At 35.4% G+C, this 24,896-nt stretch overlaps 1 protein-coding gene across 7 annotated transcripts in view; it reads right to left on the minus strand.

The window, feature by feature from the left end:
* PRCP (prolylcarboxypeptidase) overlaps nucleotides 1–24,896 on the minus strand; it is a 55,612-nt gene that overhangs the window by 15,109 nt on the left and 15,607 nt on the right. For all 7 annotated transcript variants that reach the window (XM_039848168.1, XM_039848165.1, XM_039848164.1 and 4 more), the window contains exons 3-7: nucleotides 11,334–11,474; nucleotides 8,156–8,257; nucleotides 5,137–5,318; nucleotides 4,741–4,898; nucleotides 3,869–4,041 (exon numbers count right to left, since the gene is read on the minus strand). In XM_039848168.1, coding sequence (XP_039704102.1) covers nucleotides 3,869–4,041; nucleotides 4,741–4,898; nucleotides 5,137–5,318; nucleotides 8,156–8,257; nucleotides 11,334–11,474 — 756 coding nt within the window. The remainder of the gene's footprint in view (nucleotides 1–3,868; nucleotides 4,042–4,740; nucleotides 4,899–5,136; nucleotides 5,319–8,155; nucleotides 8,258–11,333; nucleotides 11,475–24,896) is intronic.

The raw sequence follows: 24,896 nt of genomic DNA on the forward strand, positions 1-24,896 counted from the left end.
TATGAAGTATTATATAAGGTTGAACCCAATGTGCCAATAGTTGAATGTGTTTGACTTATAAACATGGCAATTTCATAGGGTTCAAATTAACAATTTACATATGTTTTGTGTATACTACAGATCTTTAATAAAAATATATATGACTATCTCTCTTTGAATTACTACAGATATATAACTTAAAACTATGAATATAGGTTCTGAACTCGGATCTTGGTCAAAAAGTCCTGGTATAACAATCTGTCTCCCTGATATTATATAACAATAACAGCTATTGTTATTATTATATAACTAGTATCAATTTAGCTCACTATATACCAAGTCCTATTAAATCCTCATAATGATCCTAACAAGCATTAAAAGTACTATTATCCCCATTTTGCAAATGAGGAAACTAAAACAGAGAGTGGTTAATAAACTTGTCCAAAGCCACACAGCCAGGAAGTGACAAAGGCAGATTCAAATAGACTCACTATGAAGCTTCCATTTGTAACCACTACACTGCACATACTCAACTCTGATGTTACAGTGTAAGATACAAATAACAGAAACAGTGCCTAAATAAATCTGTAATCTCATGCTTAATTCTTAGATTGTCCTTATATTTTTATGATTATTTGTTTTTGATAAAAACTTAGAAGGGAACCTGTAGCAATATAAAATCATAAAACTGTTTCATTATGCTATAGTAAAAACAATAAAACAATAATGTGATGCTCAAGAATCATACAAAATGGACAAACAATTTACTTTCTACTTCCCAGAGCAAAGGTGAACATCCACAAAAAACTTAAAAAGAACATTAGAAGACCATTTTAATATTTCTAGTTTTAAAGAGTATAGAAATCATGGAGATAGTAGAACATTCCAAACTTACTACCAAACTAATCAGCTCTGCACCGAAATATTTAGATTCTACCCTTTGAGCCCATGAACACCAGAGAAAGTAAAGATAGCAATTTGCTTAAAAGCTTAATTTAGGTGTCCCCCCATCTATGAGGATAAGCATTTGAATAAAAGCAAGAAAAAGAGGGCAAAGAAAATTTTTTAAAAGAGGAAGGAAAGAAGATAGGTTTAAAAAAAAAAAAGACCAATCTCCTCTCAGAGAGTATGGTCCATCCACATTAGAGAAAGGATTAAGCAGATACATTCAGCTTTTCTAACAGATTTCATTCTCTAAGGCTTCAATACCCCTCTCACACTCACTCAGATAATCACATTAGTTTTGTCATTAAAAGCTCCCTTTTCATAGAATGCACCTAAACCGCTTAAACCACCCAGAGAGGTCGCATACATTATCAAATACCAAGACAAACGGAAGAGATTTTCCATTTTATGTCTTATTATTTCACAGTATCTATCTGCATGCTCAGAAGTCTAAGCTAAAAGATTTGGTGAGTTATCAGCTAAAAAAAAAAAATTTCCAAAATAAACTCTGTATCCTTTTAAAATGCTCTTTAAGCTAAGAAGAGACCTAGTAGTTATGCTGACAGAGCAGTCAAATGACAGAGGAGTTTTCTATTTCCCTTTTCTCTTCTTCCTTGTGTTCTATCAGCCAAGTACATGATTATTTCTGCATGAATGTTGCAGCTTCTGTTAACAGTAAACAAAAGCAAATGGAGTCTGAGTGTGCAAAGCTCAAAGACAAAAGAATGATACTTGAGTTGAAACAGAAAATGGCATTTAGTCACTGCCTATGTATGGATCCTTCAGAACTGTACAAGGTACAGACAAAATTGGAAATCACCTGCTTTTTTTCCATAACCCAGCTGTTACATATTATCTCACCATCCTAAGCCTGAGTTACAGACTCAGAAAAGAACGACTGTTTGTCAGCCCTTTAAAAAGGAGGAAGTGTATCAGAGGGAGGAGGAGCCCTGATTAAATGGAACTACCCAAGTGAAAGAACGGTCCCCAACTGGGTAGTGTTCCAGGGATTAGTGGGTTGGGAGAACAGAGAGGGGGTCAAGAAAGGAGAAATAGAATGAACAGTGAAAGAAAGTGATCTGAGGCTGAAAGTTTGTGAGGGAGACAAGTAGTGGAAAAATTCTCAAATCAGATAGGCTGAAACTGAAGACAAATGTAGGCAGTGGAAGTTTCTCAAGCAAGAGCCAAAGGGAGATTACTTTTGGTGGGGTACAGACAGGAAACAGAATCATAAATACATTACAGGCAATCGAGAATTTCTTAACATGTCAAAAGGAAGGGATAAAGTTGGTAAGAAATAACTGAAGAAAATGACGACAACTAGTCCTGGATAAAAGAAATAATAAGTGATTATGGGGCAAAGACAAAGTTATCTTGCCTTAAAAATAAACTTTTATAATGTATATACACATAAATGAAAGAATTGTGCTAAATCGAAAACAGATAACAAAACATTTGAGATATACTCACTCACTTTGAATGATTAGGAGAAAAGGTGAAATATTTACTTACATTTAAGACTCAAAAGTGAAATATCTCCAAGGAAACATTAAAGAGATGAGGTGAAAACCAAAGTGAGGCTGTTCTACACTTTAAACAAATACTAAAAAGCTGTATTCTTCTGGCTTTTTTTCTAAATCAGGATTGGCAAACTATAGCCCCCAGGCTAAATCCAGCCCACTGCCTGTTTTAAATAAAGTGCTATTTTAACCTAGTCATCCTCATTCATTTATATATTGTCTATGTCCAACTTTCTTGCTACACCTGCAGAGTTCAGTAACTGTCATAGAAACCATACAGCCTGCAAAACCTAAAACATTTACTATAGTCCTTTATAAAGTTTGCCAACCCCTATTCTAAATAACAAGGAAATTCTCCATGTGTTTTTATCACTTGACAATTCATTTGTTCTTCCAGTGGGCATAAAGATGCAAATGTAATTCTCACTTTGTATACAGAGTTAACTCTGATAGTTGTCATACTATGGCCAGTGATCCACCCAAACCTTTAAGTCTTCTCCTAACCCAGTGCAATGTGGTAAATCATAAGCTCTGAACAGTGGTAGTCTCAAGTTCAAATCCCACATCCCCTACCTCTTAGCCGAACTTAAATTTCCTCTCCACAAAACCAAGATCATACCTCTTTTTTCCACAGCATTTTTGTGGGGATTAAATGGGATAGTGTATATGAAAGTGCTTCGTAAATAATATACAAAGATAAAGCATTATTAGTATATAAACACATATGGAAATTAATTGGTTCAGATTTAATTTTTTTTTTCTCATTATTTTGATCCAGGTTTTCTTACTCTGAGGGACTTTGTATTCAATTTAATTCAATACACATTGACCTCTAGCCTGCTATGTGTAAGACACTCACTGGTCATTCTACTTTTTTAGGTAAAGAAAAATATTTCTAATAGCAAATAACCTTGTTCCACTTGGGTTTCAAAGTTTTAAGCAAGGTGTGCATTTAGTAGTTCAAAGGGACAATTAAATTAAAAGTGCTTTTGAAACCTGGCTCTCGTATCACCAATTCTATTAACATTTCCAGCACTCATTCTTGCTGCAGAGTCAGTTATATTCTCTAAATTTAATAACCATCATGTTGGCCAGCCTTTGTTTTTAAAACTAAGAGGAATGTTCTTTACAAAGGAATGCTTTAAAAAGAATACATAAAGAGTTCTGGTAGGAAAAGAACCTTAAATTTTATAGTATAATGTGTCTTTACACTTTCCAGAGTGTTTTCACATCCATTATTTTTTTTTTATCTGATTCTCAGTACAACCTTATTGAGAATGTTAGTATAATTATCCCATTCTGCAGAGCAAGATGTAGAGACTAAGGAAGAAGACAGCTTTGACCAAGATGCTGAATGTCAGAGAATGCGCACGCACACACAAATGAAAACTATTAGAAGTGATGAGAGGACATTTTCCTCTTACCTTGACTGGCCAAGCAGGCAAAGGCTGTAAAAAGTTAGACTCATAAGGGTAGTCCACCACTGCCAGATTTATCCAGGTTTCAGAGATCCAGTCTTTCAAATTCTGAATATCCTGAGTATGTTTTAACGGGGTGCATAAGTGAAGGGTTTCAGAAAGCCAAGGCAAGCCAGTACCTAAGGATAGAACACAATGTTGAAATCTAAAAAGCACTGCTAAACATAAGACTTTACAGATCATTTATTCTTCACTTGGCATTTTAAAAAAAATTCAATCTTCTATACTACTTCTCCAAGAATACTTTTTCAACATTCAATAAGATATTTTTACAGCAACTGGATAATCTCATGGAGCTTACCAGAATTAGTATTCTGAATTATTTCCTGTTTTAAAGATATTATTGAAATAAACAAACAAACAAACAAATGGAACACTATGGAGCAATGAGAATGCATAAGCCATAACTAAATAAAACAAATGGATGTATCTGACAAGCATAATATTGAGTGAAAGACAGCGGACACAAAAAATACATACCATTGCCATTCCAATTACTAAAAAATTCAAGGTCAAGCAAAATTAATCTACAGTTCCAGAAGTCAGAATAATGATTAGCCTGGGAAATGAAGAGGCAGTGACTGGAAAGGGCATAAGAAGACTTCTGAAGGAATTTCTTGATCTAGATGCTGATTATACTACATACTCACTACATGAAAATACATTAAGCTGTATATTTCGATTTGTGTACTTTTCTGTATGTTATGTTTAAATATGCACGTTATACTTTAATTTTATACTGAAAGAGTAGGAAATGTTGAACTTAACAAGTGAAATGTAAAAAAACCCATAATCTCATTCTCTTAATTAAAGCTTACCATTCTCTGCGATTCGATTAATGGCATCCCAGGATCTGCGGATGCACTCTGAACAATTTGGGCCACTTTTCCTATAATCTGTAGTTACAATTTCCATAAATACACCACAGGGTACTATATTATCAAACTGCCAGATCGGGGCAGAGGCTGCAAGAGCTCTAAATGGTAAGAAAAACAAAGAAGGAGAAAAAAATTTTTAAAAAGTAACTCATTGAATTCAAGTTTTAAAATTAAAACTGATATTGAACAAAAATAGTGAGAAAAATAACAACTGTTAATGAGAAAGAAACTAGAACTCTCAGTATAATGGAACGAAGCATGTTTTCCTAAAAGAAATCTCTCAGTATGCCTTGACAATCATTAAGACGTACACATGTCCAACATAAATGCATTTACCCAGCCACCATATGAGGAAATTTCATCCTGAACCAGGCTGCAAGCATGCCACCATAAGAGCCCCCAAGGGCAATGACGGGTTGATTTTTAGCTCCTGGTATTGTCTTTCTCAAATGTGTGATTAACTCTGCAAAATCAGCCAGAGCTTGTTCTGATGTCAGAAAATTCAAGTGTCTGGAATCCTAAAGAAAAATAACAGAGAACATGGGTATAAATGTACATATAATAGCAGCTTAGGCATAGCATAGATCCAGAAAAAAGCCAGAGTCAGATAAGTTTTTCTCCAAACAGAATTTCTAGGCAATTGAGTTAAAATGCCTAGTCAAAGCAATAGCAATGCTAATAAAGTGATTTGAAGTTTATGGAAAGAATAATGTATTTTGCATTTAAATGTAATTTCTATTAAATGCTATTTTCCAAAGATCTTGTTGAGGTTGTAGAAAAAATAGAAACAAACTGCAAGTAACATTTAATAGCAAATGTGATGGAATACAATACTAAGCTTAACAGACATCTGCCATATTATAACTTTTATTTCGAATCTTCAAACATTTAAAATGGCTACTACATAGGCAAAGGTAAACTAAATCCTGTGGAAAACTGAAGAATCATTAGTAAAAATAAAACTCACCCTTCTTCATCAGAAAAATTATTATTGTCTGATATATCAACTAGAACAAAGTAGTCTGCCTGTTGTAAACAACTATAAAATTGAAGTTAAAAAAAAAAAAACCTGTGGAGCAACTATTTTCAGAAATTGGAAAACAGCAATACAAGACACTGATCCCTGAGAGGATGCACATAAAGTGAGTTCCATGACCATCTAGCTCTCTGCCCAGGGACAAATTTCCTTACTGTGGTATAGGGAGGTGAAGCTCAGAGTACTGATAAGCTGAGGAGGCTAATGAAGTGTCTCCCTTGGCAAGGTGGAGGCTAATGAAGTGTCTCCCTTGGCAAGGTGAAGGCTAATTTCTCTACTTTTGAACTTGAGCTAGACTTGGTGACTTGGTTCTAATGAACAGAATGTGATGGAAGTGATATGTGTTTTCCAATGTTAGGTCATAAAAAGCACTGCAGTTTCACCTTGATCTCTTGGTTTGTCAACTTTGAGGGGAGCTAGCTGCCATGTCATGAGGCCGCTCAAGTAGGCCTTTGGAAAAACCTAAGAGGAGACAAACCGAGGCCTTTTGCTAACACCCAGTATGTATATCACTTATGTGAAACCTCCATAGTGTGGAGTGGAGAGGGACCTCCAGCCCCAGTCAACCCTTCAGATGACTGTAGCACCAGCTGACGTCTTAACCTCATGAGACCCCTCTGAAACTAAACCACCTAGCTGAGCCACTCCTGATTCCTTACCTACAGGAAATATGAGATAATAAATGCATGTTGTTGTTTTACGCCACTAAGGTTTGATGTAAATTACTATATAGATGTTATATCTGTATTACACTATCCTATTTGACTTTCATGCTTTGATCTCACCATTCTGTTTGACTCCTTCCATTATTTGGCACATTTGGAATCAGAGTTCCCTTCCCATTTTCCTATGTATGTAACCTACTCCTTTAGCCATTTCCCTTATCCAAGATGCATGCTTTCTGACTTCTTACCTCCCTTGTCACTATTCTTTACTTTGTTTTTATGGTGCTATGTATACTTGAGTGCAATTTTATTTCTCCAATCCTTGCAAAATATTTGTAATATTCCCCATGCTCCTGACAAATTCTGAGGGCAGACAAAGAGAAAAAGCATAACAAAGAGAGCCCTTAGCTCCATTTTGCTAACAAATTATAAACCATAGGGACCTAAGAGAGGATATTACATTTGTATCTGCAACAAGTTGACTACTTACTAATAGTTTCAGGACCTGTCAACTCCTGTAACCAGATAATTATGCAAAATAATAAGCTAAAGAATAGAGTTTCTCATGCAGCACAATAAATACCAAAAAATTATTCTGCTTTTCATTTATAACACAAGGACTTATTTATTTCATTTATAATACAAGATAATAAAACCTCTGAGAACAAAAAATAAAAACTCCTCTTAAAATAGGCATCCTAGAAAATTATAGACCCCAAATTCCTCAGAGGTCCCCAAAAGCATGGTATGTATATGCCGGTGATATGCATGATGATCTTAGGTATTAAACAAACATTTTTAATTTAATACTTATTTTATTTTAATGTAATTTAGAAAAAAAAATAACTACTATATAAAGCCTTTGTTAAGATAATGCTAAGTTTAAAAAGTGAGTTGTTTAGAACACATGATATAATATACATATGATGCATTATTGAATTGTACACTTGAAATCTATTTCATTTTATTAACCAATGTTACCCCAATAGTTTTAATTCTAAAAAGTAGTTGTTTAAAGAAAAATATTAAGTAGTACAGATGGCAAAATTATATAGTCAAGATCGTAAGGATAGTACATGAAGGACTTAGTTGAGGAAAAATTGTCCTGGTTTATTAGGTTTAGGGTCTGTGGCCAAGGCCAAAGCTCTTCATGAGACTAGGATTTCATGAAGGAAATCCAAGTGGCCAGTTGGCCTCACTGAATCATAGAGATTTGGTCCTTATTTTACTGGGAAAAAACAAAAAAAAACCACCTGATTAAAACATTAAAACATTTCAGTACTCATATTTTTTTTCCAGTAGTAGCAAATAATTTAAGTGTATAATTTATAAAGCAGAATTGTTTACTGACATTTTTGAAACAATGAAAAGTTCCCTCCACTGTCTGTGCAGCCATGGATTAAGATTTACCTAGTGAAGGCTAGCTAGCTTCAGCATATGAGTTAGACTGATCAGCATTAGAAATGAAAACAATATGGTTTTAAAAAGTCTCAATCCGTTCAAATTATATACAAAATTGAAAGATTAAATACAAATTATTGAAATTTCAGGCAGGTCAAATTAAAGCTATCATTTCTTTCTTATAGTGGGACCTATAATTTGAAAATATGCTAAAATTATTTTTAATTAAATTAAAAGTAAAAAGTATACTTACTTTGAATGAGCTAGAACCAAAGGGTAAAGACTTTCCATAGTATCGATGTTCAGCAAATACCAACATAGCTTTCAGTTCCTCAGCCACATCCCACATGAACCCCTAGGAAGAATTTATAAATTCAGAGGTAAAAGCAAGATACAAAAATTGTCACTGCACCTTTTTTGCAACTCATATAAAACAAATGTTAAATCAGACCAAAAGAGCTCTCTGAGAAGCCAATAATTTATACTTATTCCACAGATAAGTTATATAATTGCTGTTTCACTGTTGCCTATCGATCTCAAACTATATTAGAGTGAAACAAAAATAAGCCCAAGTTGCTCAACCACAAGTCATTCCAGCTCTCCTTATTATGACACTCTGGCCATAGAATCAACATTATGTCAAAAATAGTCTTTAAATTATACTGTGTGCTAAACAGTCTAAGAAAGAGCTGAGGATATTTAAGTTTGCTGCCTACTCATAGACATTTACAACATAAAAGAAAAAAACAGTACAAATAAGCATACTGGACTAACTTGGGTTTTACATTAATCTTATTTACTTGAAAATGAATAGTAACTAGCAATAGCTAATATTAATTGAGTGCTTACAATGTGTCAGGCACTTAATACAAATAAACATTTTATTTGTATTAATTCACTTAACTTTCACAACAATCTAAGAGATATGCATTTTGATTATCCCCATTTTACAAATAAGGACACTGAAGCACAAGAGTTTAAATAACCTGCTACAGTCACATAGCTAGAAAGTGGCAATGTCAAATTCAAACACAGACTGCCTGGCTCCAGAGTATAATCATCAAGTGCTATAAGACATCCTTGTTTCTACATGTAATGTTAGCCATTAATCACTGCAGTTTTCCACTTATCTCAGTTGTGCCTTCAGAATCCTTCTCAACAAAGCATTTTAGGTGGCCAACATCAACCAATTAGATTTAGATTTAGCATATATTAAAACTATTTGCCCTTCCTAGTGCAGATTTTTGCTTTTTGATGCACTGCTGCTCCCTAACAAGAACTAAGAACCTCTAAATTTTTTTGTTTGTTTTGATCAATAAATGAACAATTAAAAGAAATTTTATGCACATAAAGATGAAGAATTTAACTTGACATCTGTGATGATTTCAATAATTCCACTTTCTCTCTTAAACCCTGCTCATTCTCTGCCATTTATCTATAGACACCCAGCTCAAGCATGCCATCCTCTGCCTGCCGTACCATGGCAGTGCTGATCACTCCCTCCTTTCAATACCACTGTGCCAGGTATAGATCTCTATTAGTATGTTGCAATATTTGCTTATATGTGTGTCTTACCCTACCAGACTATGAGCTTCTTAAGGGTAAGGACCATCCATCAAAACGGCCAGACCTCTGTGGAGTAGACCCCAGGCTTTAAGAAGAAGCAATTTAATTGAAATGATTAACACTGTAATAAGTGATTATTTGCCCTTACCTCAAGGGTATTTTTATTTTTCAAATGAGGTCAATGCAATAAATTAACATTTAATAACGTATGTGCCAGCATTGCTCTGAGTTTCCGATTCTTATTTAGTCTTCGACAACTCTGTAAACTAGACATTATTAACATACCCATTTGACAGATGGAAAACTGAGGCACAGAATAAGAATGTTGCCCAAAGACACACAACATAGCGGCAAAGTGAGAATTCAAACCTTATCAGTCTGGTAGAAGTCTTTACTCTTGAGCACTAAGATACACTGCCTCTCAATAAATGAATGTCCAGAATATGTGAATATGCAACTAGAAAATTTAATATGTAATGAAAGGTGCGTAGAGCTGGGATGAAACCAGGATGTCCTTCTACAATCTGTCTCTGGAACTGTTCCTACACTTTCTTTCTACCACTTCCGAGGTTAGAGATTCCCTGGCAAACTTTCGATTATGCTGCAGTGCCAGTCAGAGCATTGGAGTCTGGTAAAGGCAGGAAGGGCTGCCTGCCTACAATAAAGAAAAACAAGAGAAGTTGCCCTATGACCCTGGCATAAAAGAGAAGTCACACAAGAAAGAGAAAGGGAGACAAGGCAAACTCGGTTGTTTCACAGAGCAGGAATATGATGGAAAACAAGTTCTGATTTCCTTTGTCACTCACTGATCAAAGAGAAATAGACATACTAGCATCTCATTTCTTAGGGAATTACTTTACTTTCAACTAACATATTTAAACTCTTAACATTCCTAAGGAAACAATCAGAAATATGGCATATAATTACACAGTACTATTGGGTTCATACCTTTGCTTTCAATTCAGTTCAGTTCAACACACGTTTAGTGAGATCTCCTGAATACCAGGCACGATGCCAGACATTGGCAGTGGAGATTATGATTCAGTCTCCACTTTAAGGTAATTGACAGAATAGGTTTTTGATAGAAAGTCGAAGTTTTCTAATCCTATCTTTGGCACATTAAAAAGGAAATTTCTTCCTTTCATGTGTCCTTCTAAATTAAGTTTCAATAATGGATTATAAAAGATATCAAATATAGTCACGGAAGCAATCTAACAGCTATACCATTTTTCACCATCATAAACATAAGAAAAATGATAGGACAGTAGTAAAGATAAATTAAAATATGTCGGTGCCTACTTGACAGCTTAGACTTTTTTTTTCTTATTTGCATTGGCTTTGATCAGGTTTTATTCATTTATTCAGTTAACAAATATTTATTGAGCACCTACTATATGCCTAGCAGTCTTGGACTCTGAGAATATACTACTGAACAAACATACAAAAATTCTTGCCCTTGTATTTACATTCCAGAGACCATTATAAAAATAAAATAAAAAACTATATGCCATAACATTCCTATTCCCATTTCCTTCATATTCTTATTTACTCTAGAAATAAGCTGAGATTTTTAAAAAATCTTTTAAAATTGAATTGTTCAATAATAGCATTTAATTCTTTTCACACGTAATTCTTTAAGGCTGAACGTGCAGGTTTATTGGGTATCTGTATTTATTCTTTTGTGAACTCTCTATTCATGTTCTTTTGCTGGTTTTCTATTATTAGTGAGTTTAATCTTTTGTTTATTTTTTAAAGAACTTCACAATTAAGTACAGTTAAACGTGGTCAAATATACTACAAAATCTTTTTTCCAATTTATAATAAAAAGAAAATAGAGCATAGGAACTTCACAAATCTGCACATACCGTATTGTTGCAAAACCAGATAATGTCCCCTTCATTACCAGTGTAGAAAAGTATTGATCCACCATCTTTCTTCCAGTGTTTATCAGCTATTAGGTACCGCTGATTAAAAGTTTTATCAGTATTAAATCCAAAATGATCCACCTATAAGAAAAACAGACAAGACATATTTCAAAGGAAAGTAATTAAATGAGATCAACATAAAAGTAATTAAATCTATTCCTCCATTAAAATCGACCTATGCAACAAAAAGTATACAAAAAATTTAAACTTCATTTGGTTTTATTAGCAGTAGTAATATTGATACTGTTGTTTTGAAATTATTTTATTTATATTGTAAGACAAAATAATGCTATTGATGGTCAAGATTTTTAGTGTAAGAGAAAAGATACAATTACAAAATCAAGTAGCTACTTTAAAACACAATAACTTTAAAATTGAATTGGAAATAGTGATGTGATCCCATTAATCCCTTACTATCTGAATTTTCATTATCCAAACTTTCAATATCAAGATTCAAGAACTAAACAGACCCTGAAAAATTCTATAAACATTGTCATCCCCAAAACAACTGACATTCCAAGGAGCAGTATTTTGGTGTTTAATACCATTCCTCACTAAAAGGAACTAGGGCTTGTTAGTGACATGGCTGGCTGACATTTGGGACAAGGAAGCTACCAGATAAACCTATGCATCGTGCCATTCAAGGAAGCAAGGAATTGCTAAAAAAATTAATGGAGTTATGTTCAATTGGCATAGGACCCAACCACAAAGGCTATCATTGCCTAAAGTATTCATAAAATGAATTAATAAATTGAATATTGAATATAAAACAAATTGAACATAAAAAGAATAACTATAGTTGATTAAAATATTCATTTCATGAAAACCCATTAGTCCATAAGGATATCAAAAAAGAGAACACAAGGAAAATATTCATTTCCCACCATTTAATGTGTCTATTAAACCAACACCTTACTTTAAAATTGGAAATAAAAAATTAAAGAACTCGACATTTAACCTGCCTTTCCAACAGAATTGTATTTCAGGGTACCAAATAGTCCCAGCTGATGAAAAAGAGCTCTCTTTAATTAAATGTCACCTATTGCAGAAGGAATGAAAGAATTAGAAAAATGATAGTTTTGTATAAACCCTAATGAAATTACTGATTCAGGCAAAAATTACCAAATGGTGTTTAAAGCATTCGGAGAATAGATGATAGGGGAATGAACATTCATATTAGTGCCAAAGTAATACCATAGAGAATACTCTTTTGTAATAAGGGGAAAAAATAACTTCGCAATGGGAGGATCAGGCTGCCATCACCTTAATCTAGTTATCAATGTTAGCATCACTAATGGGAGGTAGGCAGGGATTATGTATCTCCTCATGTGGTATAACACGAAGCACGTATTATCTATGATGAATTCTGGCCAAAAATGTTCAATTGTCCATCCAGCCTTTAGATCTAATTTCCATTTTCCAGGAAATACACAGGGTAGGAGAACAAGCTGAAGACACTTGGAAGGGACAGTCAGACAAATCCAGAAGTGGGACTTTTACAAGACAATGGCAAGGCAGTGTCTTAAAAGAAGACTGTTTTAAATTAAGTAAATTTTAAAAAACATAATATCCAGATGCAATGCATGATTCTAGATTTTGCCCTAGTTTGAACAAACAAGATATAAAGGACAATTTAGGGACAATTAGGTTAATTTGAATATGGACGTATTAGGTGATAGTAATAACTTGTTAATTTTATTAGGAGTGATCATATTATTTTGGCTACATAAGAAAATGTTTTTGTTTTTGTTTTTGTTTTTATAGCTGCATATAGAAGAATTTAGAAATAGAATGTCATGCTGTCTGTAATTTACTTAAAAATACTTCTGCATAAAAAAGTAAAATGAATTTAAAAGGAAGAAAATTTAATCTATACTGAAAGAGACAAAACACACAGGATACTGAGACTTTGTATGACATAATATAAAACGTGTCAAAAATGATAAAAATGACAATAATGTTAAGCTTAAACTGAACTTCGAATACATTTTTTGAGACTCCTCTTTGCTTAATAAACTCACCATTTAAAATATAATTATCAAATTCTATAACACAGTAAGATTCATGTACAACAATATGAATTTACAGTTGCCCCACAGTACAGAGCCCCATTGAGCCTTAAGGATGATGGGGCTGCATTCCCTAGTGCCTTAAGGAGACAGAAGCCTGACCCTGCAAGACTTCCCTAGGCCATTCCAAAACGGACGGAACACCCCATAGTTGGCTACATCTACACATACACACACACACACACACACACACACACACACTTCACATTCATATCAAAGGTTCCCAAATGCAAGCTTCTCAAAACTGGACCTAATTGCAAACTTCTTGATATCCATGATCATTGCCATATATCGTCCTAAAATATAAGCTATTTTAAACTAAAGACTGCCAACCTTCAGGAAAATAGCAGTTTATGTGGAACAGGTATATAATAATGATGTCCATGTGCTAAAAACCCCTCCCATTATCTATGTTAACTCACTCAATCATTCATTCAACAGGCATCTACTGAATGGGCCAAGTACTTGTTCTGGGCCAACTAGTAATCTAAACAACAGGATGAAGTTGGCCAAGAGACAACCCATTCGCCTAAAAATAAAAGAGGGCAAGAAAAGCACAGAGTGAAGGGAAGATAGAAAAGTTATTTCACCTGCTTCTATTCAAGGAGTACAGCAGTTCTCCATGTGAGGTCCCTGCAGGAACAGCATCATCTGGGAACCTGTTAGAAATGCAAATCCTCTGACTCAATCCCAGACCTACTGAATCAGAAACTGTGGGAGTAGAACCCAGGAATCTGTATTTTAACAAGCTCTCCAGGTGGTTTTGATGCATGGCTAAAGTTTTGAGAACCACCAAGTTAGCATGAGCCCCCAAATAAGACATGAATCTGTTATTCCTTGTCTTGATCTGGGTTTTAGAATACTCATATGCTAAGCATCTCACCATGCTGAATGAGACTCTGGTGTTTAAAAATGTGAATTACCACCCAACATCGCTCCCAAATAAAAGCCAATTGTATCATTTGAAATTCAACAGGAAACACCATGATCTTTTGCAACAAAGGAAGAAAGACTGGCTGTGCTGGACTTAAAGAAAGGAAGTATATGGCTTTCTAAGATGCCTTACTATGGGATTTTCAAAGACAATTTTGCCATCACTATTTTCACCTTACCCACTGACTTGAGAACCGAGGCTTCTTGTAAAATGAGATATGGCTGTACACTTAAGGCAGCCACAAAGAAAAACATTTCAATAATCCAGTCTAAAGGTTTCAAATTTGAAAACATGGATATCAGTTTGTATATATCATGTTAAACGTAAATGGCAAAAAATTCTTACCAGAGGAAAAGCTTCCATCTAGAAAAACAAGGGCCACAAGAACTTCAGAACCAGAGAAAGTGAGAATTCCTTCTGTGGACACTTTCAGGGCACTCCTGCTCCTAGCTATCATCCCTAATTGTTTTAGATTGGGGGAAAGGAGTAAGAACCCTGATATGATAGAAAGAAAGCATGTTTAAGAGTTAGCAAATCTAAACCTGAATCTCTATTATGAGGCTTCAGGCAAGTCACTTAACCGCTGAGTTCTGGTGTGTTCCTATATAAAATAAGGATAATAACATAATTCAAAGGATTGCTGTGAGGATTAGAGAAAATGTACCTACTTAGGTACATTTACCTAATTAACTAATTACCTAATTACATCAGGAGTATTTAGTGGGTTAAATGAGATGAAAGGGATGATGAAGTTATTCACAGAATTATAGGAAGTACCCTTAGTATGTCAAAATCTTTTTTTTGTTTCTGTTTTTTGAGTGCGTCACCTAAATATTAAACAGCTAGAAACAGGATATGAAATCTCTTTTGCAAAACATTACTTTACAGAATTTGGCTCCTTCCTATCACCAAGAATATCAACTTTCAGGTACAGAAATGCAGTTTCCAAAGGCTAATGGCCCAGCACACTAGGAACACTGTGCCCTCTACTGTTGAGAACTGCAAGCTACATGCCACTTCCAGCTCTGGGTTCCTGAATAAAGAGATTTTATAAATTACAACATGAAAGGGGACAAAGGTCTTAGGAACCATTTGATCTGTATTGTTCAATAGAATAAACTGAGTTCAGAGGTCAAGTGACTTGGTCACAAGTCAGAAGCAGAGCTGGAACTTTTAATTATTTTGAGAGTTGGTTTACCGAAATAACTAAATTAATAGTTATATAAAAGTGACACAGACATGTCCTTCAAAAAGGAAACACACCTCTAATGATATATAGTAGTCCTTTCTCATACATGCCAAACAATTTCAAGCTTCCCTCCTTCACCTTGTAGAGAAAGATCCATGAGAATGGGTAGGTAAAAAGACACCAAAAGAATATCCTTTAAATAAAGTTTATTGCAGCAAAAACAACTATTTGGATCTTAAAACCTGAAAATGAAGTTCACATCCAGAAAAGCCTATAAGAATATTACATCTGGTAGACACAGTTTTGGTGGCAATCTGGGGGCAGTGGGGTATGAGGGTGGTAACACAGAGCACCTACTTCGTGCCTGACACCGTGCTGGCACAGATCACTTTATCGTCTCCCAATCACCTCTGGGGATACTTTCATTATACCAATCTTACAATAAGGATGCTGAAGCTCAAAGAGGTCAGATAACTTGACTAAGATAACATAACTAGTAAATAAACATCAAATACGATTATTTTCCATGTGCTTTTATCCTCTACCCAAGCCTACCTAGGACAAAACCCAGTTTGCTTTGTTGGTAAAAATACACTATTGCAAACAGGGACTGCTTATGAAGTTCGAACTTCAGCAGGAGACACTATAGTGTCTTTCTCCTAAATTTGCAGAATGAAGAATAGATCCCTCAGCCATTTACTAACAGTTATACTGAAGAAAATGTGAATATCAGTATTTTCACTTACCTAATTCAAAATTGTTACTACACTACTATTTTTAATTCATTTAATTAGGCCATTGATAAAACAAAATTATATTGACTCTTACTCGGCAGTCTTTAGTTCTAAAAAACTAAGTATACAGTTAATTTTATTTATGTACCCAGATATATGATAATAGCTAACTGAAATTTTACTGAAGATATGAAAAGTATACTCACAGATACACAGGACAAAAAAAAATGGAGTCACAGCTCCAATAAATCAAAGCACCTTGAAGAAGGGTGCTCAGTTTCCAATTCTAACCCAGAAGTGCTATAATGAAATAAAATCACTTTTCTTCCATTTAATATGTGTGTCCTATATTAATTTTAATGGATTCTGACATCATTTCTGGGTAAGCTTGATCTCTTCTGAAAGGGTGAACATCTTAATGTTGGAAGGACACATGATGTCCTCAAAGGAACAAAAACCTGGAAGGAAGGTGGGATTTAGGTAGGACTTAGGTCTACAGTTGGAGAAAAGTAGGTATCTATAAGAGGAATCCTACTAAGTTGTCCCTTATATAGTAGTAGCCCCAAATCTAGGACAAGATGGGAGAGCAAGCCAGATCTCATGAGTAGATCATGGGTGACTCCCATTTATTTCCATTTCATTATGTCGGGGCCATTAAAAAGTCCTACTTAAGTGTTCTACACCTTTGTTCATCTGTACTTTGAAGATATCAGGAAGAACTGGAGGCTTAAAGAATTAAAATGAAAAGAACTGGCTTAAATAATCAAGAGGAAAACGGTATTCCTTGATGACAGTGTGCTGGTGACAAGGGAAATGATCCCAAGTCCCTCTAAGAGGAAAGTGAATATACTAAACAGGACTGTCTTTCCCTTCCCACAGGAATACTCTCTTCATTGTCAACCTTAGTAGGTCTAGTTTCCATTTTGACAAGGAAGGTGAAAGTTTTCTCAGCTATGTCCTTCTAATGAAATCATCATTCTATGTAATAAGACACTGCTCTTCTTCATACACTTCACGCACGACTTCTATCCATATTAACCAGGGCAGAGAATTGAATTCTCTCCTCTATATTTTTTTGGTAAACTGCTCTTAATCTTAAAAAAGGAGACTCTTAGAAATAAATTATTTATTTAAAGAGAAATGACAAAGTAGGAGAGGAAGAAAAGGAATGATACAAGGCTGTCCACGATAGAAAAAGTTTGGCCACCCAGCCTCCTATACTTATAAACGGATAGTCAGAAAGGCAAGAACACAATAGCTACCACAGCACTCCTGTACAAGACAGACACTTCATAATTATTAAACAAATGCAGTTCAAATCTTTAACATTTCTTGTTAATTTTAAAATTTTCATAGACACGTTCTGTTTTAGTAGCCAGTGCTCAAGTAAATATATAAGAGGAGCTATTATAAATTAAATACTGGTATAAATTAATATCACAACAGTATAAAGTTATATTTGAAAAAAACAGAAGGTAGTTGGTAGGAAAGTGAATTCAGACACCTTCTCCAATAACTGAGCAGTGCTCAGTAACCCCCTTTCCCTTGACCAAAGACTGTGAGCCCCAATGAGGGAATCATATTCTAAATTACCAAAATTCTAAATTACCAAAATCAAAATATTCTCTGCTCTACTGCTAAAACAGAGGTGAAGATATCCTGCCCTTAAGAACACTGAAAACGTTCCAGTAAATCAAACCAACGTGTTTTGTCTAACAATAGTTAGTGTCTCATCAAAGGTTTAAGCATCATCTATTGACTAAACAACTCTGTGAAAGCACTGCATGATCAATAACTTCTGATGGCTTCAGGAAGTTTGTACCACTAAAATTACCTGGCCACAGCTTGAGGTCTCAAATTAGGGATAAATTACTGGTATGATTATGAAATACATAAATTTTAGGAAATGTTAGACCATCGGATGGTATTGTTGTATAAAAAGTAAAGTGGGAGAGACAAGTTTTAAATACTAAATTCATAAAATTTTAAGACAGGAACAAAACTTAGATCCTAAGTCCAAACTCTTAACTGAAAAAACCGAGATACAGAGATGTCAATTATTTAAAATTTTTCTTTTTTAAATAAAGAGATATTTATATAATTTAAATATGGCATTCATTACCCTTCTTTTTAAAGTCAGGGTTCAAACTTTATGCTGTTAGAAGTCAGGATAGTGGTTACCCATGCAGGAGAAAAGTGACTCTAAAAGAGAATAATGGGCTTCTGGAATTACGATAGTGCATTCTTCTATATGCATAATAAGATTATTAACAAATAGATTTGTAAGCATTTAAGATTTCCTTTAAGATATATGCTATATTTTAAGATTTTATAATGTACATATGGTATTTACATTTCTATTTCATTATAGTCATATGTAAGTTATATTGTACTAAGTCATATCTATATTAAATTTTTCTTTCATTCAAAAATATGTATTGAGTACTCATTAAATGACAGGCATTAAGGAAAGAGAACTGAGTAAGATACAATTCCATTTCTCAAATTTTGAATATAAGAAAATGATGAACATGCTAATAAACAATCACATGACGGCGTGGTTAAATTCTATACACAAAGTGCTCTTGGAGCTCAGTAGAGGATGTTAATCACCTTGTCTGAGGAAATCATGGAAGGCTGCACCAAGGAGGTGACATCTCAGGTGAAACCTGAAGAGTAACAGGAATTTTTTCAGTACAAAAGAGACAGAAGAGCATTTTAAACAAAGGGAGAATGATGGACTGTGCAAAGCAAACATATTCAGGAACTGTTGTTGTTTTATGGCAGTTTATGAGGGTAAGAGTTGGGAGATAAGATTAGATTCCTCGGGCTGCTACTAGATATAGATATGAAAATCGTTCTATAAAGAGAAACCTAACAGATCTGAGATTGCCTCTCTAAACCAATAATGAAATCAGTTCGCTAGAAATAGAGCCTTTACTGAGGCAGAGACTTTTGTCTGTTTCGTCCAATGCGAAATCCCTAGGGTATAGATAGAATAATGTCTGGGACATAGTAGAAAATCAGTGAATATGTAGAGAATAAATGAATGAGAATGCATGCATATATCCTAGCTCCACAATTAGTATAAAAACAGACCCAACAGAGCTTCAGAGAACAGCATGACTCAAAGCAATGAGAATGGGGATCAAAGTTCCCAAAATTAAGTTTGTGCAGGTTTATTGCATGTGTCTGTTACTGGCTTTGGAAGAGGTGCAGAATGCTGTGGTTGGGTGTGCCTTTTGCCTAGTGGCAAATCACATGCCTAGGGGAGAATTGAAGCATAAAATCTAAAACCAATTCGTAACAGTTTAATTTAGCCTTATCCAAGCTGCTGAGAAAGCAGGAACTGCATGCCCTCTGCTGGAGGTAAAAACAGGAAAATAACTACAAATTAATACAGACAAAAGGCTAGCATCCAGGTGGAGCAGCAGGGAAGGACTAACCAGCATTTACTTAAGTATATAACCTAAAATATATCTGACCTTATGACAAGGTTACAGTCACAGTTTTTAGGGCTGGAAAGGACTTAAAGCTGTGGCTCTCGGCCAGCGCGTGGATATTTAACCTGAATGACAGCTTCCTGTAAAATATGTGTCAGAATGGTTCATTCAGCAGTATACTAGAGTTCGGTAAACTTAAATGAGTTGTTGATTTGATCTATGTGGAAAATACATTTTTCCAACAACAGAGTTATGTGAAGGAAGAATCATACGAACGGTGGAAAAGGGCAAAAATGTGATTAGAGGCAACAGTTGAGACTACAGGTGAGGGGGATTTTGTGATGCAGGAAGATTCTGAAGAGGCAGGAGGGAATGGGTTCCACAGCACAAATAAATGAATTTGACTTGGACAGGTGAGGAGCCCCTCCTCTACTGGGAAACAGATGGGTACAGGAGTTAACATTTCTAGGTGGAAAGTGAGGTAACTGTAGGGGTTCTAACTAAAATGTCACTCACACAACATCTTAGTTTTTTAAATTGGTGAAGTGGGGGGCAAGGCTATTTATTAAAAGAGAGTAAAAGAGCATAGTGTGGCAACGATTTAAAGACAGAGGTAAAAGTACAGCATGGAAGAAGGAACCGATGCTTAAGTCTCCACAGGGTCCCTGAGGTTGGAAGCTAAATTAGCAGGTACAACAACCTGACTATCTGTAGGTTTGCTTAGCAGAAATCCAAAAACTCAGGGGTAGGAGCAGTTTAGTGGCTGGATAACATTAGGATGGGAATTTCATAAAGAGACTGTGACAGAAGGTCAGGGGGCAAGACAGTTGAGGCCATCCCTATCTCCACGTAACCATTAATACCCAGAGCGACGAGGTCCTCTCACCACAGACAGATACTGCTGGAATGTGCTTGGTGACTTGCAAGGGATTTTAAGCTATGTTGTAGTTATTTCATTTTAAGGAGTGAAAAATGTTGCCAGAACTCATATGCACAATATGTAAGCATTTCAATTGTAACCTTATAAAAATTATGCAATGTATATTATCAAACAAAGCTTTACAGTTTTATATTCTCCTGTTTTGTTAAATATAATATGATATATTACTAATGTTTTTCTTTCTTTATACTCTATTGTTATGAATGCTTCTGTACTTGCAAAATATTCTCCTAGTAGCACTATTATAATCATATATCATGGCAGATCTTGTGAGAGATGGAGGCTGGTATCTGGTATAATGCAAAAGGATAGAGACCTCCCCCCAAACACCAAAAGGCAAAACCATGCTTCTCAAATACAGGAGTACAGACCTGTGATGTATGTAACTTATAATCTGATCTTTCGTACTACCCCTCTTCTGAAGGGACAGTCTTCCTACAGAGGACTCCAGTGACTTCCCAAATCTCTTCTCCAACTGAGCAATCCTGGTTCTTACCTACATAACATTATTTCTAAAATCTTTATAACCTTGTTCACATCCTAGTTCAATTACATTCTCTCTCACAGATGGTGTGCCCAGAACTGAGTCCACTGCATGAAATGTGCTCTAATGAAATGCCTTGCTCACTACTGGCCAGAAATAAATAACTTATGAGTGTGTTTATAGATATAGCTCCACAATGCAGACTACTTTAAATTGAGAGTCAGGGAAGATGGGTTAAATAGTGTCCCCCAAAATTCATGTCCTTCCTGGAACCTCAGAATGTGACTTCATTTGGAAACAGGGTCATTGCAGATGTAACTGGTCAAGATGAGGTCACGCTGGAGTAAGGTGGGCTCTTAATCTGTTATAACTGATGTCCTTATAAGAACAGAAGAGATACAGAAAGAAGAATGTCATAGGAAGGTACAGATTCACAAAAGACAGCCATGTGATGACAGAAGGAGATGTTGGAATGATGCAGCTGCAAGCCAAGGAATGCCAAGGACTGCCCCAAACCACCAGAAGTTAGAAGCAGGCCACGGAACCGATTCTCCCTCTGAGCCCCCAAGAAAGAGCCAAGCTTACTAACACTTTGATTTTGAACTTGTGGCCTCTAGAACTATGAGAAAATAAATTTCTGCTGTTTCAGCCTCCCAGTTTGTGGTACTTTTTTACAACAGCTCTAAGAAATTAACAAATAGGCCTCCCCATGGAGGTGGCAAAGGAGGTAAAGCCTGAAGAAGCCAATGGTATGGAATGAGGCTATGGCTGGGTAGGCCACAGCAGGGAGTTTAAATTTAATACTAAGAGAGATGGGAAGCCTTAAAAGAGTTTTAAGACTTGTTTTGGTCTAAATTTTAAAGAGATCATTTTGACTGTTCTGTGGAGTATGACCCGGAGAAGGAGATGCTAAACAAAGAGAGAAAGAATAAACAGAAGGCTACTGAATGGTCCAAGTGAGAAATCTTGCCAAGACTAATAAATAAGCCAGGTTTCAAACCCAAGTTTCTCTTTAATTGGTACATATATTACACATATACTAATGTTCACTTTCCAAAATCATGATAGACCCAGGAAAGAATACAATGAAAAAGGACCCAGGACCCAGTGTATGACATCAGCAGTATTCAAATAATAGCAATCAACAAAAACAAGTCTTTTGAACAGCTGTAGTCAACACTACTACCCTTTAATAACTGATTCTTCACTGACCCCAACTACGGGCATTTTAAGAGTAAAAGCCGTACTAAACTGGTGAAAGAGTTCCAAGGCTATCAGGGTCCCCCTAGCATCTAATGGAAATTATCAAAGTAGATTCTATTTCCACCCTTTTCCTCCAAATACTATTTAAAGAAATTGTACAAAGTGAGAATCTCATAGTTCTCAAACTTTACAGTTTCCCACTGGTGAGACAAAAGACATCAGGGGTCACAATCTTGACCCAGTTACCTCTGTTAAAATAATAAACTACTTCTTAAAAAAAGTATGACATACAAACAAGATACTACAACATAATGCTAAAATGCATCTCTTCTTTTCACATGGAGGATCGTCTGTGAATCACACTTTGAAAACCACTGAAACGAAACCTACAGCATTCAGTTTTCAGAGACTACCTTAAAATTAATTATTCCTATTACACTAATACATTATTTTCTGTGTTCTGAAAAATTAAACTTTACAAAATCCACACATTAAGAGTACCCACAAAAGGAAGTAACTCAAGAAAGTAGTTGCCTAAGCTTTTTCTTCCTGGGGAACTCCAACATCAAATTTTCAGTCACGGTTTCACTATACAATAGCCTCTACAGACTTTTTTTTAATCATAAACTTAAAAATACACTCTATAGACTACTCATTGTTTTCAGCATTCATCCGGTCTGAATGATAAGGGCACTGTAAAACAGATAAAGGAAGGGAAAAGGATATCCTTGACTGAAACCAAAAAGCTCAGAACAATGACAGCAAGTTCAAACATGACCAAGTTGCTTCTTTGATTACTTTCTGGTGCTTTAGCCACTATGTCACCATCCTGTATAGCTACTGCCCAGAGCCAATAGGATGTACAAAGAAATGACAGTCAGTGGTTATAGTCATTCATTCACTCATTCATTTAACAAGTATTTCTTGAGTGTCTGCCATGGGATAAATGCTAGAGATATAACAGCTAACAAGCTAGATATGTCACTGCTCTCACAGTGCTATAGTCTAATGAGAGACATAGACAACAAACAAGCAAATACACAGATAAAGAAACACTTAGAAAGTGTAATTGTGCAGGTTTGGTTCTGACAGAGAATAACAGAGATAGACCTAATTTTAATAGGGTGGTCATAGAGGGAGTCTCAAAGCAGACATTAGTTAATTAAGCCTATTACAGCGCTTTTCAAATATAGCTTTGTACTGTAGTTATTTATATATACATATTATATACCTGCTATACTATTATAAACCTCAACACTAAAATAATCCAATATAAGATGTTAGAATCTATTGATCAAATCATGTGTATTATATCCACCTGCTCCTGTGAATAATGTAAGGGCTATACTAAGAGCTAAAGGTACAGTCTCTCATTTGTTCTTCACAGGAACCCTATGAAGTAGAGAGGCTGCACTGTTCTCACCATGCCACACTGCCTGCCCTTGTTCATGTCTTACCCGCCACAACACAAAGCACAATGGCACAGAACTTCTTCCATCAGACTGTTGAGTCGAATTCAGTAGAAGAAGTGAGAAGTACAATGTGACACCAGTGAGATTCTTATCTTTCTATCAGGTGTGTTAATCTCAGGAAATGTGAACAGATCTTAAAATTATCAAGTTAAAATCCAGCTCAATCTTGAAAGGATAGAAGAATGGTAAACATAGATGTGACTATGATTAATACTGATTCTTCTCAGCAAGGATAAAGCCCTTTCATCCTCCCAACATTACTCGGGTGCTTATTGCATGTGCCTGGCTACACTGATACAAGGATAAAAGGCTCAGTCTTTGCTCTCAAAGAGGCCACAATCTGGTGGAGACAAGCAAGCAAAGAAACTATTTCCACACAAAATGTGTACATTATGAATGCAAGTAAGCACAGGGTATTTGTTATGGCAGCAAAGAGGAGATGCAACTCAACTAACTGCCGGTACCAGAGGCTGCAATGAAGTCGAACTCAGAGCAACTGATAATGCTTGCACCAAGACACTGCCCACCTCTTTTCCAACCTCATCTTCCTCTCCTACTTCATAATTCCTTTCCTACTTCATAATTCTGAAATCCTATGGACATAATATGCTTTCTTAAGTCTCCAAGCTGGTGCACATAAATTTCCCCTTGCCTAGAATATCTTCTTCCTCATGTCATTCCAGAAAAGTCCTACTTCATCCTCCATTCATTCAAGTGTTCACTTAAGCATTGTCCCCTCTGTAAAGCTTTCCAGGACAACCCCAGGTCCAGAAGAGAGTGCTCCTTCTCCAGTGAAATGAACCCATCTTTGTAGCCTGACAGTCCTGGGTTAAAATGCTGATTGTGCCACTTTGCAGCTAGGTGAATTCCAGCAAGATTTTTTCCCTTCTCTGAACCTCCACTGACTCATTTGTAAAAGAAGCTACTCATATCTTCCTTACAAGGTCACAAGAATTTAAGGTAGTATGTGTACAAATCCCTGACCATGGTAAAGGCTCAAAATGTTGAATTACAGCAAATACTCCTGATGATTGA

The sequence above is a fragment of the Pteropus medius genome, unplaced genomic scaffold (genome assembly GCF_902729225.1).
Source record: "Pteropus medius unplaced genomic scaffold, Ma_sr-lr_union100, whole genome shotgun sequence".
NCBI lineage: Eukaryota > Metazoa > Chordata > Mammalia > Chiroptera > Pteropodidae > Pteropus > Pteropus medius.